This window comes from Triticum urartu, chromosome 1A (genome assembly GCF_056163025.1).
Source record: "Triticum urartu cultivar PI428250 chromosome 1A, HENAU_Tu73, whole genome shotgun sequence".
NCBI lineage: Eukaryota > Viridiplantae > Streptophyta > Magnoliopsida > Poales > Poaceae > Triticum > Triticum urartu.
The window spans coordinates 72,361,807-72,374,668 of NC_141873.1; the positions used below are offsets into that span (position 1 = coordinate 72,361,807).

At 44.9% G+C, this 12,862-nt stretch overlaps 1 protein-coding gene across 1 annotated transcript; it reads left to right on the plus strand.

Annotated features, from left to right (window-relative positions):
• Positions 1–1,414: 1,414 nt before the first annotated feature.
• LOC147990091 (uncharacterized) lies at positions 1,415–1,762 on the plus strand. Its single transcript, XM_087537068.1, has one exon. The coding sequence runs from the start codon at positions 1,415–1,417 to the stop codon at positions 1,760–1,762; it is 348 nt and encodes a 115-aa protein (XP_087393194.1).
• The last annotated feature ends 11,100 nt before the right edge of the window (positions 1,763–12,862 follow it).

The following is a 12,862-nucleotide window of genomic DNA, read 5'->3' on the forward strand; positions in this document are numbered from 1 at the left end:
CGATCGTCGGTATCTCAATACCTAGTTCAATCTTGTTACTGGAAAGTCTATTTCCTTGTTCCGTAATGCAACATCCCGTAACTAATTCATTAGTCACATTGCTTGCAAGGCTTATAGTGATGTGCATTACCAAGAGGGCCCGGAGATCTATGCCAACTCAACAAGCACCATTGGAGACACCTGTAGCGCATCTTTATAGTCACCCAGTTACGTTGTGACGCCTGATAGCACACTAAGTGTTCCTCCGGTATTCGGGAGTTGCATAATCTCATAGTCATAGGAACATGTATAAGTTATGAAGAAAGCAATAGCAACAAACTAAACGATCATCATGCTAAGCTAGAAGATGGGTCAAGTCAATCACATCATTCTCTAATGATGTGATCCCATTCATCAACTGACAACTCTTGTCTATGGCTAGGAAACTTATCCATCTTTGATTAGCGAGCTAGTCAAGTAGAGGCATACTAGTGACACTCTGTTTGTCTATGTATTCACACATGTACTAAGTTTCTAGTTAATACAATTCTAGCATGAATAATAAACATTTATCATGATATAAGGAAATATAAATAAAAACTTTATTATTTCCTATAGGGCATATTTCCTTCAGAGATGCCTCTGGCCGGGTCGCCAAGTGGGCGCTCGAGCTAGCCGGCCACACCATCCTCTACGAGCCCCGCACTATGATCAAGTCCCAAGCTCTGGCCGATTTCCTCATCGACTGGACCAAGACCCAGTACTTGTTGCCGCCGGACTCGACACACTGGCGCATGCACTTCGACGGCTCAAAGATAAGTCTCGGCCTAGGGGCCGGCATAGTGCTCTCCTCCCCGAAAGGCGACTGACTCAAATACGGGCTCCAGATCGACTTCACCGCCTCCAACAACGTTGCCGAGTACGAAGCCCTTGTGCATGGCCTCCGGCTTGCCAAGTAACTCGGCATCCGGCGCATTCTGTGCTACGGCGACTCGGATCTGGTGGTGCAGCAGTGCTCCGGCGAGTGGGACGCCCATGACCCCAACATGGCAATCTACCGCTTCCTCGATCAGAAGCTGCCTGGATTCTTCACGGGATGTGAGTTCCTCCATGCCCCACACATGGAAAACGAGGCGGCCAACACGCTCGCCAAAATCGCCTCGTCCCTGCAGTCCATCCCGCCCAGCGTCTCCCTCGAGCACTTGCGCAAGCCGTCCGTCAGGCCGTCTCCGGACTCCGAGTCCATCTACGTCCCAGACGACCCGGCCGCGCCTCAACCCGTCCCGCGGACCGTCGAACCTGGCATGGGGACTGCTGAACCCGGTCGGGGACTGCCGAACCCGGTCTAGCAGCCACAACCATTGACCCGGCCACCGTCGTACCTAACCCGAGGGCTGCTGGACCCGGTTCGGGGGCTGCCGCCCCAGAACCCGCCATGGTGGCCGACTTCGCCGTGGTGACGGTGCCATCATGGGCCCTGCCCATCTCAGAGTTTCTAGAGAACGGGGTCCTCCCCATGGACGAGACTAAAGCCTGGCAAGTGCAGCACCGAGCGTCCGCCTACAACATCATCAACAACGAGCTTGTCAAGCGCAGCTCCACCGGCGTGTTCCAGCGCTGCGTCGAGCAAGACAAGGGCATTGAGATCCTCCTTGACATACACCAGGGCGAGTGCGGGCACCATGCCGCCTCATGGTCCCTGGTGGCCAAGGCTTTCCGCCATTGTTTCTACTGGCCCATGGCCCTCCAAGACGCTGAGTCACTCGTCCTCAAGTGCGAGTGATGCCAGCGCTTCAGCAAGCGCAGCCACCAACCAGCGTAGGTGCTCCGAACCATCCCGATCACCTCGCCTTTCGTAGTCTGGGGACTCGACATGGTGGGGCCCTTCAAGACTGCTCGAGGCGGCATGACCCATTTGCTGGTGGTGGTCAACAAGTTCACCAAATGGATCGAAGTAAGGCCAATCATGAAGCTGGACGGGTCGACGTCCGTCCGATTCGTCAAGGACATTGCGGTGCGCTATGGCATGCCGAACAACATCATCACGGACAACAACACCAACTTCGCCAAAGGCGCACTCGCGTAGTACTGCCGCGTCTTCGGCATCCGCCTCGACCTGGCCTCCGTTGCACACCCGCAGTCCAATGGCTAGGTCGAGCGGGCCAACGGCCTCATCCTATCTGGCATCAAGCCGCGGCTCGTCGAGCCGCTCATCCGTTCACCCGACACCTGGCTTGATGAGCTGCCGTCCATCCTCTGGAGTCTCCGAACAACGCCAAACTGGCGACCAGGTTCACCCCGTTCTTCCTCGTCTATGGAGCAGAAGCCGTCATCCCGACCGACGTCGAGTTCGACTCACCACGCCTCATGATGTACACCGAAGCCGAAGCAAAAGAAGCCCGCGAAGACATCGTCGACCTGCTTGAAGAAGCACGTCTCCTAGCGCACAACCGCTCAGCCATCTACCAGCAAGGCCTGAGGCACTACCACAACAAGAAGATCAAGCCCCTCGCTTTTCGGGAGGGAGTCCTCATCCTCTGACTCATCCAAGAGCAGACCGGCCAACACAAGATGTCCTCCCCATGGGAGGGCCCCTTCATCGTCAGCAACGCCTTGTGCGATCGCAATGCCTACTACCTCATCGACGCCCGCAAGTCAAACAAGCGTAAGAGAGACACCGTCGGCGAAGAAACAACCCGGCCGTGGAACGTGATACGTATCCAACGTATCTATAATTTTTTATTGCTCCATGCTATTATATTATCTATTTTGGATGTTTAATGGGCTTTGTTATACACTTCTATATTATTTTTTTGACTAACCTACTAACCAAAGGCCCAGTGCAAATTCCTGTTTTTTGCCTATTTCAGTGTTTCGCAGAAAAGGAATACCAAATGGAATCCAAATGGAATGAAACCTTTGGGAGAGTTATTTTTAGAACAAACGCAATCCAGGAGACTTGGAGTGGACGTCAAGGAAGCAACAAGGTGGCCACGAGGTAGGAGGGCTGATACGTCTCCAACGTATCTATAATTTACTATTGTTCCATGCTATTATATTATCAACCTTGGATGTTTTATATGCATTTATATGCTATTTTATATGATTTTTGGGACTAACCTATTAACCTAGAGCCCGGTGCCAGTTTCTGCTTTTGTTGTTGTTTTTGAGTATCGTGAAAAAGGAAAAGTTAACGGAGTCCAATTGACCTGAAATTTCACGGAGATCATTTTTGGACCAGAAGAAGCCCACGGAGTACCGGAGATGGGCCAGAAGAGTCCCGAGGCCATCACGAGGGTGGGGGCACGCCCTACCCCCCTGGGCACGCCCCCTACCTCATGGCCGCCTCGGGGACCCCCTAACTTGTTCCCAACTCCAACACCTCTTATATATACCCAAACTTCCAGAAAGAAACCTAGATCGGGAGTTCCGCCGCTGCAAGCCTCTGTAGCCACCGAAAACCAATCTAGACCCGTTCTGGCACCCTGCCGGAGGGGGGAATCCCTCTCCGGTGGTCATCTTCATCATCCCGGCGCTCTCCATGATGAGGAGGGATTAGTTCACCCTCGGGGATGAGGGTATGTACCAGTAGCTATGTGTTTGATCAGTCTCTCCCTCTCTCGTGTTCTTGATTCAGCACGATCTTGATGTATCGCGAGCTTTGCTATTATAGTTGGATCTTATGATGTTTCTCCCCATGTACTCTCTTGTAATGGATTGAGTTTTCCGTTTGAAGTTATCTTATCAGATTGAGTCTTTAAGGATTTGAGAACACTTGATATATGTCTTGCATGTACTTGTCTGTGGTGACAATGCGATATTCACGTGATCCACTTGATGTATGTTTTGGTGATCAACTTGCGAGTTCCGTGACCTCGTGAACTTATGCATAGGGGTTGGCACACGTTTTCGTCTTGACTCTCCGATAGAAACTTTGGGGCACTCATTGAAGTTCTTTGTGTTGGTTGAATAGATGAATCTGAGATTGTGTGATGCATATCGTATAAACATACCCACGGATACTTGAGGTGACATTGGAGTATCTAGGTGACATTAGGGTTTTGGTTGATTTGTGTCTTAACGTGTTATTCTAGTACGAACTCTAGGACAGATCGAACGGAAAGAATAGCTTCGTGTTATTTTACTATGGACTCTTGAATAGATCGATCAGAAAGAATAACTTTGAGGTGGTTTTGTACCCTACAATAATCTCTTCATTTTCTCTCCGCTATTAGTGACTTTGGAGTGACTCTTTGTTGCATGTGGAGGGATAGTTATATGATCCAATTATGTTATTATTGTTGAGAGAACTTGCACTAGTGAAAGTATGAACCCTAGGCCTTGTTTCGAAGCATTGCAATACCGTTTGTGCTCACTTTTATAATTAGTTACCTTGCTGTTTTTATATTTTCAGATTACAAAAACCTATATCTACCATCCATATTGCACTTGTATCACCATCTCTTCGCCGAACTAGTGCACCTATACAATTTACCATTGTATTGGGTGTGTTGGGGACACAAGACACTCATTGTTATTTGGTTGCAGGGTTGTTTGAGAGAGACCATCTTCATCCTATGCCTCCCAAGGATTTATAAACCTTAGGTCATCCACTTGATGGAAATTTGCTACTGTCCTACAAACCTCTGCACTTGGAGGCCCAACAACGTCTACAAGAAGAAGGTTGTGTAGTAGACATCAAGCTCTTTTCTGGCGTTGTTGCCGGGGAGGTTAGCGCTTGAAGGTATATCTTTAGATCTTGCAATGAAATCTTTTAGTTTCTTGTTTTATCACTAGTTTAGTCTATAAAAGAAAACTACAAAAATGGAATTAAGGTTGCCTCATATGCTTCATCTTTTTTATATCTTTCGTGAAAATAAGGATTCCGATAATTGTGCCAAAGTGTTAGAAGAAGAATGCATTAAAATGTTTGGCACTAGATCTTTGGATGATGAGCATGATTGCAATGTTTTTAGTATGAATTCTTTGAATATCCATGCCACAAGCTTGGGGAAGCTATGTTTGATGAAGACGATACTTTTTGTCTCCCGAGTTTTGATGAGAAAATTTATTATGATGATATCATGCCTCCTATTTATGATGATTACATTTATAAAAGTGGATTTGGAGAGTTCATGACATTACTTAGTAATGATTCCACTATTTCAGAAGAGGTCCCAATTGATTATGAGAACAAAGTTGCTATATATGATGATTATTGTGATGACATATATTCTATAAAGAACAATGATAACCATGAAACTTGTCATCTTTATTTTAATTTTCAATTGGATTATGCCTCACATGATAGTTATTTTGTTGAGTTTGCTCCCACTTCTATTCACGAGAAGAAATTTGCTTATGTGGAGAGTAATAAAAATTCTATGCTTGTGGCTCATGAAAATAATGCTTTATGTGATAGTTATAGTGTTGAATTAATTCATGATGCTACTGAAAATTATTATGAGGGAGGAATATATGCTTGTAGGAATTGCAATAATACCAAGTTTCCTCTCTATGTGTTGAAATTCTTGAAGCAATGATTGTTTCACCTTCCTATGCAAGTTGATTCTTGTCCCCATAAATTTTTTACTCACAAAATCCCTATGCATAGGAAGTGGGTTATACGTAAATGTGCTATTCATATTCTTCATGATGCTCTATTTATGTTTCAATTCTTATCTTTTATGTGAGCATCATTGAAATCATCATGCCTAGCTAGGGGCGTTAAACGATGGCGCTTGTTGGGAGGCAACCCAATTTTATTCTTGTTCTTTGGTTTTTGCTCCTGTTTAGTAATAAATAATTCATCTAGCCTCTGTTTAGATGTGGTTTTATGTTTTAATTAGTGTTTGTGCCAAGTGTAACCTTTGGGAAGACTTGGGTGAAGTCTTTTTGATCTTGCTGTAAAAAACAGAAACTTTTGCGCTCACGAGATTAGCTGCCATTTTTTACTGGAAGTGTCTTTAAGTTGATTCTTTTTGCAGATGATTAATAGACAAATCCTCAGGTCCACCAATTTATTTCAGTATTTTTTGGGTGATATAAGTATTCGAATGATACAAATTACTACAAACTGTTTTGTTTTTGACAGATTCTGTTTTCATTGTGTTTTTTTGCCTATTTTGATGAATCTATGAGTAGTATCGGGGTGTATGAACCATAGAGAAGTTGGAATACAGTAGATATTACACCAATATGAATTTAGAATGAGTACACAATAGTACCAAAAGTGGTGATTTATTTTCTTATACTAACGGAGTTCATGAAATTTTCTGTTGAGTTTTGTGTTGTGAAGTTTCAAGTTTTGGGTAAAGTTTCGATGGACTATGTAATAAGGAGTGGCAAGAGCCTAAGCTTTGGGATGCCCAAGGCACCCCAAGGTAATATTCAAGGACAACCAAGAGCCTAAGCTTGGGGATGCCCCGGATGGCATCCCCTCTTTCGTCTTTGTTCATCGGTAACTTTACTTGGAGCTATATTTTTATTCATCACATGATATGTGTTTTGCTTGGAGCGTCATTTTATTTTATTTTGTTTTTCTTTCTGTTTGAATAAAATACCAAGATCTGAAACTCTTAAATGTTAGAGATTCTTCACATAGTTGCATAATTATTCGACTACTCATTGATCTTCACTTATATCTTTTGGAGTAGTTTGTCATTTGCTCTAGTGCTTCACTTATATCCTTTTAGAGCACGGCGGTGGTTTTATTTTGAAGAAATAGATGAACTCACATTCTTCACTTATATTATTTTGAGAGTCTTTTAGAACAGCATGGTAATTTTCTTTGGTCATGAAACAAGTCCTAATATGATAGGCATCCAACATGGGTATAATAAAAACTTTCATATAAAGTGCATTGAATACTATGAGAAGTTTGATACTTCATGATTGTTTTGAGATATGAAGATGGTGATATCAGAGTCATGCTAGTAGAGTAGTTGTGAATTTGATAGATACTTGTGTTAAAGTTTGTGATTCCCGTAGCATGCACGTATGGTGAACCGTTATGTGATGAAGTCGGAGCATGATTTATTTTTTGATTGTCTTCCTTATGAGTGGCGGTCGGGGAATAGCAATGGTCTTTTCCTACCAATCTATCCCCCTAGGAGCATGCACGTAGTACTTTGTTTCGATAACTAATAGATTTTTGCAATAAGTATGTGAGTTCTTTATGATTAATGTTGAGTCCATGGATTATACGCACTCTCACCCTTCCACCATTGCTAGCCTCTCTAGTACCGTGCAACTTTCGCCGGTACCATAAACCCACCATTTACCTTCCTCAAAACAGCCACCATACCTACCTATTATGGCATTTACATATCCACTTCGAGATATATTGCCATGCAACTTTCCACCGTTCTGTTTATTATGACACGCTCCATCATTGTCATATTGCTTTGCATGATCATGTAGTGGACATTGTATTTGTGGCAAAGCCACCGTTCATAATTCTTTCATACATGTCACTCATGAGTCATTGCACATCCCGGTACACCGCCGGAGGCATTCATATGGAGTCATATCTTGTTCTAACTATCGAGTTGTAATTTTTGAGTTGTAAGTAAATAAAAGTGTGATGATCATCATTATTAGAGCATTGTCCTAGTGAGGAAAGGATGATGGAGACTATGATTCCCCCACAAGTCGGGATGAGACTTCGGACGAAAAATAAATAAAAAGAGAAAAAAGAAAGGCCAAATAAAGAGAACGCCCAAAAAACAAAAAAACAAAAAATGAGAGAAAAAGAGAGAAGGGGCGATGCTACTATCCTTTTACCACACTTGTGCTTCAAAGTAGCACCATGATCTCCATGATAGAGAGTCTCCTATGTTGTCACTTTCATATACTAGTGGGAATTTTTCATTATAGAACTTGGCTTGTATATTCCAACGATGGGCTTCCTCAAATGCCCTAGGTCTTCATGAGCAAGCAAGTTGGATGCACACCCACTTAGTTTTCTTTTTGAGATTTCATGCACTTATAGCTATAGTGCATCTGTTGCATGGCAATCCCTACTTACTCACATTGATATCTATTGATGGGCATCTCCATAGCCCGTTGATACGCCTAGTTGATGTGAGACTATCTTGTCCTTTTTGTCTTCTCCACAACCACCATTCTATTCCACCTATAGTGCTATGTCCATGGCTCACGCTCATGTATTGCGTGAAGATTGAAAAAGTTTGATAACATCAATAGTTTGAAACAATTGCTTGGCTTGTCATCGGGGTTGTGCATGATTTAAATATTTTGTGTGATGAAGATAGAGCATAGCCAGACTATATGATTTTGTAGGGATAACTTTCTTTGGCCATGTTATTTTGAGAAGACATGATTACTTTGTTAGTATGCTTGAAGTATTATTATTTTTATGTCAATATTAAACTTTTGTCTTGAATCTTTTGGATCTGAACATTCATGACACAATAAAGAGAATTGCATTGATAAATATGTTAGGTAGCATTCCACATCAAAAATTCTGTTTTTATCATTTACCTACTCGAGGACGAGCAGGAATTAAGCTTAGGGATGCTGGATATGTCTCCAACGTATCTATTATTTATATGCTATTTTATATTATTTTTGGGACTGACCTATTGACCTAGAGACCAGTGCCAGTTTTTGTTTTTTTTTGTTTTTGAGTATCGCTGAAAAGGAAAACCAAACGGAGTCCAATTGACCTGAAATTTCACGGAGATCAGGTTTGGACTAGAAGAAGCCCACAGAGTACCGGAGATGGGCCAGAAGAGTCCTGAGGCCACCATGTGGGTGGGGGGGTGCCCTACCCCCTGGGCGCGCCCCCTACCTCGTGGCCGCCTCGGGGACCCCCCTGACTTGTTCCCGACTCCAACACCTCTTATATATACCCAAACTTCTAGAAAGAAACCCAGATCAGGAGTTCCGCTGCTGCAAGCCTCTGTAGCCACCGAAAACCAATCTAGACCCATTCCGGCACCCTACCGAAGGGGGGGAATCCCTCTCCGGTGGCCATCTTCATCATCCCGACGCTCTCCATGACGAGGAGGGAGTAGTTCACCCTCAGGGCTGAGGGTATGTACCAGTAGCTATGTGTTTGATCTCTATCTGTCGTGTTCTTGATTTGGCACGATCTTGATGTATCGCCCTCTACTCTCTTGTAATGGATTGAGTTTTCCCTTTGAAGTTATCTTATCGGATTGAGTCTTTAAGGATTTGAGAACACTTGATGTATGTCTTGCATGTGCTTATCTGTGGTGACAATGGGATATCACGTGATCCACTTGATGTGTGTTTTGGTGATCAACTTGCGAGTTCCCTGACGTCGTGAACTTATGCATAGGGGTTGGCACACGTTTTCATCTTGACTCTCCGGTAGAAACTTTGGGGCACTCTTTGAAGTTCTTTGTGTTGGTTGAATAGATGAATCTGAGATTGTGTGATGCATATCTTATAATCATACCCACGGATACTGGAGGTGACATTGGAGTATCTAGGTGACATTAGGGTTTTGGTTGATTTGTGTCTTAACGTGTTATTCTAGTACGAACTCTAGGATAGATTGAACGGAAAGAATAGCTTCGTGTTATTTTACTATGGACTCTTGAATAGATCGATCAGAAAGAATAACTTTGAGGTGGTTTCGTAGCCTACAACAATCTCTTCATTTGTTCTCTGCTATTAGTGACTTTGGAGTGACTCTTTGTTGCATGTTGAGGGATAGTTATATGATCCAATTATGTTATTATTGTTGAGAGAACTTGCACTAGTGAATGTATGAACCCTAGGCCTTGTTTCGAAGCATTGCAATACCGTTTGTGCTCACTTTTATCATTAGTTACCTTGCTATTTTTATATTTTCAGATTACAAAACCCTATATCTACCATCCATATTGCACTTGTATCACCATCTCTTCGCCGAACTAGTGCATCTATACAATTTACCATTGTATTGGGTGTGTTGGGGACACAAGAGACTCTTTGTTATTTGGTTGTAGGGTTTTTTGAGAGAGACCATCTTCATCCTACACCTCCCACAGATTGATAAACCTTAGGTCATCCACTTGAGGGAAATTTGCTATTGTCCTACAAACCTCTGCACTTGGAGGCCCAACAACGTCTACAAGAATAAGGTTGTGTAGTATACATCAAGGGTGCACCCAGGGGTGTAGGTGCGCCCCCACCCTTGTGGGCCCCTCGTGGCTCCACCGACCTACTTCTTTCGCTTATATATACTCATATACCCCGAAAACATCTGAGAGCACCATGAAACCCTATTTCCACTGCCGCAACCTTCTGTACCCATGAGATCCCATCTTGGGGCCTTTTTTGGCGCTCCACCGGAGGGGGAATCAATCACAGAGGGCTTCTACATCAACACCATAGCCTCTCCGATGATGTGTGAGTAGTTTACCACAGACCTTCGGGTCCATAGTTATTAGCTAGATGGCTTCTTCTCTCTCTTTGGATCTCAATACAAAGTTCTCCTCGATTCTCTTAGAGATCTATTCGATGTAATTCTTTTTGCGGTGTGTTTGTCGAGATCCGATGAATTGTGGGTTTATGATCAAGATTATCTATGAACAATATTAGATTCTTCTCTGAATTCTTTTATGCATGTTTTAATATCTTTGCAAGTCTCTTGGAATTATCAGTTTGGTTTGGCCCGCTAGATTGATCTTTCTTGCAATGGGAGAAGTGCTTAGCTTTGGGTTCAATCTTGCGGTGTCCTTCCCCAGTGACAGCAGGGGCAGCAAGGCACGTATTGTATTGTTGCCATCGAGGATAAAAATATGGGGTTTATATCATATTGCTTGAGTTTATCCCTCTACATCATGTCATCTTGCCTAATGTGTTACTCTGTTCTTATGAACTTAATACTCTAGATGCATGCTGGATAGCGGTCGATGTGTGGAGTAATAGTAGTAGATGCAGAATCGTTTAGGTCTACTTGTCGCGGACGTGATGCCTATATACATGATCATTCCTAGATATTCTCATAACTATGCGCTTTTCTATCAATTGCTTGACAGTAATTTGTTCACCCACCATAGAATTTGCTATCTTGAGAGAATCCACTAGTGAAACCTATGGCCCCCAGGTCTATCTTCCATCATATTATTTTCCTATCTACTGGCTATTTCTGCAGCCTTTTATTTTGCAATCTTTATTTTCCAATCTATACAACAAAAATACCAAAAATATTAATGTTATTACATTTATCAGGTCTCGCTTTTGCAAGTGGGTGGTAAGGGATTGACAACCCCTTTATCGCATTGGTTGCAAGGTTCCTATTTATTTGTGCAGGTACGAGGGACTTGCATGTAGTCTCCTACTGGATTGATACCTTGGTTCTCAAAAACTGAGGGAAATACTTATGCTACTTTGCTGCATCACCCTTTCCTCTTCAAGGGAAAACCAACGCATGCTCAAGAGGAAGCAGAACGCAGACCTCCTCCGCCCATTTTACAATTAGCCATATACACGTATGTATCGCTGCCTTTTGTAATCATCTAAAAACTATGGAGTCCCTGAATGATGCTCGGGGGATGCCCTTTCCGACCAAGCTATTGTGTCTTCTGCATTCGTGCATTATTTACCTCTTTGACAAACTCGGCCACTGGGCCGACTCGCTAGACCCGGGGGCTCGGGGGCTGGCGGCTTTGTCACTACCTGCTGCCTTCCTTAGCGATTCCTGACGTACTGGGATCGTCGCGGCCTTCCACTTCGCCCTAAGCCACAGAACCGGCTTCGGCTGTCGGCTGACAAGCGCGCAAGGCCAGAGCACTAGTACGCCACAAACACTAAGTCAAGGACCTCCGGGTTACCCAACCCAGCCCTGCCACTTTAAGTTGCCGCAGGACTAGCTGCTCGCCAACCGGCTTCGCTGGATTGCCGCCAGCCGGCCCACTGGGTATTTCGCTCGCGCTCAACATTTCGACAGCATAAGTACTGCACGCTCCTCTCAAAGGACGAACTCCTTGTCACGGACCTGAGCCTCGACCGCTAGACTCGCGAGGGGGGGAGCCCGAGAGGGGAAAAGTGCAAGGAAATGGCTCAAAAGACAAAAAACAAGAGTGCAAACATTCTTGAAATTTATACATCACCTGTTCAAATTCAAACAGGCCCAAGGCCAGAATTCATTACACACGGATACCCCCAGTTGGTGGGTGGACCTGCTACCTAACAGAAATTTTTACTAAGTTAAAAACAGGCAGCCTCATGCATCTCCCTCGGTGGCCTCCGGGTTCGCCGAGGTGCCAGTGTCCCCCTCCTCGGCGTCCGCGTCGCGGTAGATGTCTGTCTCCTCAGAGCTGCCCTCCGGGTCGTCCAAAAGCAGGCCGTAGTCGTCCGCAAGCACAACTCCGCCATCTTCCACCCGCTCCGGCCAGAATTCGTCGTGGCAGGCGAACCCGGCGATGTAGGTGGCCCGAGCAGCAATCCGGCTGGCCTTCGCCTGTAGCTGGCTCTCCGAGCCGGCTCGCTGGGCCATCAACACATCCAGCGACAGGTCCGGATGCCATGACATCACAAACCTGAGTGCCATCTCGGTGCCGGCACGGGCGGAGGAAACACACCAGACATATAGCCGATCCGGCCCCGCCTCCAACCACCGCGCCAGCTGCGTGGAGTTGTTCGGCGCGACGAAACCCGACCAGAGGGCCGCCGTCATTGCTGTGCCCGCATGAGAAAGCCGCCCCATCTGATCGCCCAAGATGCGCAAACGAGCCTCGGCGGCGGTCACTGTTGGGGAACGTAGCAGAAATTCAAAATTTTCCTACGTGTCACCAAGATCTATCTATGGAGAGACCAGCAACGAGGGGAAGGAGAGTGCATCTACATACCCTTGTAGATCGCTATGCGGAAGCGTTCAAGAGAACGGGGTTGATGGAGTCGT

Bases quoted from the DNA above. Each gene is read 5' to 3' on its own strand.
- LOC147990091 (XM_087537068.1), top strand. From the start codon at position 1,415: ATGGTGGCCGACTTCGCCGTGGTGACGGTGCCATCATGGGCCCTGCCC.